General features: G+C 37.7%; 1 protein-coding gene across 1 annotated transcript; it reads left to right on the forward strand.

Annotated features, from left to right (window-relative positions):
• Positions 1 to 3,008: 3,008 nt before the first annotated feature.
• LOC113242138 (polyadenylate-binding protein 4-like) lies at positions 3,009 to 4,860 on the forward strand. The gene is given in 2 exon segments (XM_026480111.3): positions 3,009 to 3,251; positions 3,253 to 4,860. Coding segments are annotated over 2 exon segments (1,851 nt in total).
• The last annotated feature ends 288 nt before the right edge of the window (positions 4,861 to 5,148 follow it).

Raw genomic sequence — 5,148 nt, forward strand, 5'->3', positions numbered from 1 at the left:
CCTAAGCTGAAGGCAGACACTTAACTGACTGAGCTACCCAGGCACCCCTCCAAATTTGTCTTAAGGAACATATTTAGAAGAGAGGAGGAGGAACCAATGCAGTTTATATAAATTTCAACTACTATGAAAACAATTTTATTGACCTGAAACTATCGTCATATACTTTTAAAGATTTACTGCCATTTCCAATAAAAACAGCCTGAAAACATTCCATCTTTCTAAACTATGATGAATGAGCTTTAATTAAAAGTAACTAAAAGAAGAAAAGCCACTAATGCATTTTACACAGTCACTGATCAGTAATTGACATGAAATATTTCATTTTCTTGAGGACTTTAAGAGATGTTGTGTACCTAAAAACAACAGTTTGCATGACAGTATATCTATCATTATAGGCATCTTAAAAGCAAGAAGGGCATAAATTCATATTTGTTTGTTAAAGTCTAATTATTTGTAAAATCACTATTTGGCCCTTTAACAAATTGACACAGTGAAGTTAATGATCCTCAACATATTAAAATTTGCAGTGTGTTTTTACTTACTGAATTTCTAAATCTTAGTAAATGTTTAATGGTGTGGATGACATCATATAGAGGACAGTAACTTAAATTTCTCTGCTAAGTAATAGTAGTTCTACTACTATTATTTATGCATGTATGTGTTTATACAACTTGTAATGAAAATGTCAATGTTCATTTTTCATTACATTGCTAAACCTTATTAATAATGTATTAAGAAGGGCATGTATTGCATGGAACACTGGGTGTTATACGCAAACAATGAATCATGGAACACTACATCAAAAACTAATGATGTACTGTATGGTGACTAAAATAACATAATAAAAATTAAAATACAAAAAAATAATATATAGTTTCATGGATAATCACAGTTTAAACTATAAACTAGGGTATTATCTTGGCATAGAAAATAACCAGGAATAAAAGCTTATTTTGAAGTACTATGAAGTAGATTTTTAAATTTTTAAATTCATTTTGAGACAATATGAATTTTAAAAAGACAACAGAGCTAAATCTAAAATTAAAATGCACAAACTTTCTGTACACATTTGGCTTAAATGCAGGTATAACATCTTGCCACATTATTTACTGGGTTTGGGGTTCAAAAAACTCAAAGCTCAGCATCAGTACAATTGATCAGAAAATGTCTGATCTTAGTAAATGTCCAAGAATTTAAGTGTGAATAATCTGCTCAACCATATATAATAGATAAATTTGAGTACAGTTCCAAAGTTTTAGACAGTGCCGAGTACATTGAGAGTGTTAATGAACACTAGATTTTCTTAGAACCTTAGATTTCTTTCAGAATCTGTGGAGCTATTGTTTCAGGGCCCACAGAGGTTTAGTTTGAAATCTATAGTGATGGATCACATAGAAAGAAAAACAAACATTTTCCCCCTACTGCAGGAAGGCGATGTGGGGTAGAAACAAAGAATGAGTGCCAGGCTGCCTATGTTCAAATCCTAGTTTTGACACTTACTAGTTTATACAACCTTGTCAAGTTACTTAATATTCCTGTATCTCAGTTTCTTTATATGTAGAACAGCAATGAAAATACTAAATTCATTAGGTTGTATAGACCCAATGAATTAATACAATGAAGTCGCTCAATAAATATTTGTTTTATTTTACTGCTCTGCCCTACAGACAATTTGCAAATACTTTTACATAAACCTATTAGAATAAAACAAAATAAAATACAAGAAGACCTATACAGTGAAAAAAAAAAAACCCTCTATTCTCTCACATGAAGGTTATTTTTGGAAGCAACCAGAAGAGGACATAATACCCTTTTAGAGTTTAAAGAATCATTAGAAAATTAGGGAATTATTGTCGATTTCTTAAACTTGGGTCCAAGGTCCATTCTCCATTAATACATATGTACAGGAATTCCCCAGACAGGATGAACAGTGAGTGGTTTGGAGAATTCATCTCAATTCTTTTTAGTAACCCCTAATTCTTACTAATTTTTATATGTAAAAAAATAACAGTACATCAGCAAACTTCCATCAGTCAATTCAAGACAGAATAATAATAGAGTGCTCTTTCATTTTGCTCTAAACGTGATATTTTCCTACTGATAGTTCAATTCTTGAAAATTTTATTAGCCGCAAAGATTATCATACCTCAGACATGCAAGAAACATCTAAGGTTTAAGCTGCTAGTATTTATTTTGAAGTAAAATTTTAATACCAAAGATAAGCAGTAACGGACCTAAAGAATTTTTACATTACCACAGGAAATAGTGAACAGTTTTTAAATGGTTAAAAAAACAACAACACCTTAAAGCCTAAGCCCAACCAAGCTGTTAACAGCAGTGAATCCATTTGGAGATTTTTTTTAAAACATCGCCCCTCCCTCTCCGGCTTGCCCCCAAAAAGCATTCAAAGAGAAAGCACAGACATGTGCCCACGCGCGCACACAGGGAGTGTGGGGAAGGGTGGAGCAGAGGAGAGGTGAAGAGAGGGGAGGAGTGGGGGTGGGGAGAATAGAGGTGGTGAGTTAGAGATAAGAAAAAGTAAACTCAGAAAAAGACCACTGAATTACCTGATTTTTACTGCCTGGAGGCATATTTCTTGCCTCGAAGCCCCCCACAGAGCAGTTATGGCTGCTGCCCTAGGCCGCCTGAGGTGGCTGAGCCAAAGAACTTCTGGGTTTAAGGCACAGACAAAAGACGCCATCAAAGGCTGCCCACATGCCTCTCTCCCCTCCGCACGTGCCGCCTACGCATATGACGTCAAACAATCACAGACTGCATCACAATCCGGGATGGTGGGTATCTATAGGCAATGTTTATGACTCACCAGAAGCCGGGGTCTATAGTCTCAGGTTTCGAGGGCTGAGTTCCCTCTGGGACTGTGGCTGGGGCCAAGCAGAGAGTATCTGGCCTCCATTCCTCCTTTCATTGACTGTCTTCCACTGAGAGAGATCCGGTCTTGGCGCCTGCTTCAGACCTCCCTCAAGATTCCGCTCAAGACCTAACTTGAGATGAGTGCTTCAGTTCCCCACTTTGAAATGTCCACACTCTATGTCGGAGACCTGTACCCCGAAGTGAATGAGGCAATGCTGTATGAGAAATTCAGTTCTGCTGGGCCAATCCTTTCAATTCGTGTGTGCCATGATCTGGTAACACGCCGCTCTCTGGGCTACGCTTATGTGAACTTCTTGGTGCGGGCCGATACTGAGTGGGCTCTGGACACAATGAACTTTGATATTATCAATGGCAAGCCACTGCGTACGTATTATGTGGTCCCAGCGTGACCCATCACTTCGTAAGAGTGGAGTGGGCAATATATTCATCAAAAATCTTGCAAAGTCTATTGATAATAAGTCCCTTTATGATACATTTTCTGTCTTTGGAAGCATTCTTTCTTGTAAAGTAGTAACCAATGAAAACGGATCGAGGGGTTTTGGATTTGTGCATTTTGAGAAATCAGAAGCCGCTAAAAGGGCCATTGCAAAGATGAATGGCATTCCGCTGAAAGGTAGCCAAGTTTTTGTTGGGCAGTTTAAACCTCGCAAAGTAAGGGAAGCAGAGCTCAGAGCTAAAGCAAACATATTTACCAATGTTTACATCAAGAATTTTGGAGATGATGTAGACAATGAATGTCTTAAAGAGGTTTTTGGTGAGTTTGGTTCTGTATTAAGTGTAAGAGTTATGACTGATGAAAGTGGAAAATCCAAAGGCTTTGGATTCGTGAATTTTGAGAATTTTGAAGATGCCAAGAAAGCCATTGAAGGGATGAATGGAAAGGTCCTTAACGGAAATCAAGTTTATGTTGGTAGAGCCCAGAAAAAACTAGAGAGACAATCTGAACTAAAACATAAATTTGAACAAATAAAACAGTGTAAACTCACTAAATGCAAGGGTGCTAACCTTTATGTGAAAAATCTTGAAGATGATATTGATGACAAACGACTGAGAAGAGAATTCTCCCTCTTTGGCACAATCTCTAGTGCCAGGGTCATAATGGAGGCAGGCCACAGCAAAGGCTTTGGTTTTGTTTGCTACACAACTCCTGAGGAAGCTAATAAAGCTGTCATGGCAATGAATGGAAAAATTGTGATCACCAAACCACTGTATGTAGCTATTGCACAAAGTAAGGATGAGCGCCAGGCTTTCCTCACCAAGAACTATATGGAAAGAATATCAGCTGTGAGAGATGGAGATAATCCTATACTCAACTATCGCAAGATAACATCATCCAATAGCATCGTACTAATTCTTCCTCAGTCTCAATGTGGCAATGCACATCTTTGCAAGCCTGTGGTAAGGGCCAAATATCAGCCATCTCAGAATATACATTATGCTATCCACTCAGCAACACCTAAGCCATCAATCAGCACTTTCATACCACTACAAGTGCCAGGGGTCAAGTCAACCTATCAAATCACCAATACAACAACATCCAAAATAGCTGTTTACCCTCAAACTTCTGCCTTAAGACCACATGCAAACCAAAGATTCAAAAAAGTTACAGGTATTGCAGATGTCTGCAGGCCTCTTAAATTTAAAGTAGGAAGGCCAGCATCTATTCAGAAGCCTATCCCTGTTGGTCATGATATTTCAAATGTGTCTGTGTTGGCATCAGCTACAACTCAGAAGAGTATGTTGGGTGAAAAGCTGGTACCTCTGGTTCAATCTATTCACCCAACTCTGGCTGGAAAAATCTCTGGAATACTATTGGAGATGGATGATGCTGAAATTCTTTATATGCTCAAATATCCTGAGTTTCTCTGTGCCAGGTTTAATGAAGTGATCCTTATTCTGCAGTCCAACCAAGCTCAAGATATTGCCCTGAAAGCTACTAACAGCACTCCCAGTATCCAATTTATGTAAAATGAAACTCCTGCTTGGAGAAATGAAATTTCCAAACAACAAAAAACATAAACTTTGGAGAAAATGATGAGAGTAAAAACAATTTTTTAAAAGAAAAATAAATTTATACTTTACCAAGCAAATGTCAAGTTTCACTACTGGTATTTTATTATTCACTTTTTAAAAGTAAACAGAGGGGTACCTGGGTGGCTCAGTTGGTTAAGTGACTGCCTTTGGCTCAGGTTATGATCCTGGGGTCCTGGGATTGAGCCTCAAGTTGGGATCCCTGCTCAGTGGGTAGCCTGCTTC

This window comes from Ursus arctos, chromosome X (assembly GCF_023065955.2).
Source record: "Ursus arctos isolate Adak ecotype North America chromosome X, UrsArc2.0, whole genome shotgun sequence".
Classification (NCBI taxonomy): Eukaryota; Metazoa; Chordata; class Mammalia; order Carnivora; family Ursidae; genus Ursus; species Ursus arctos.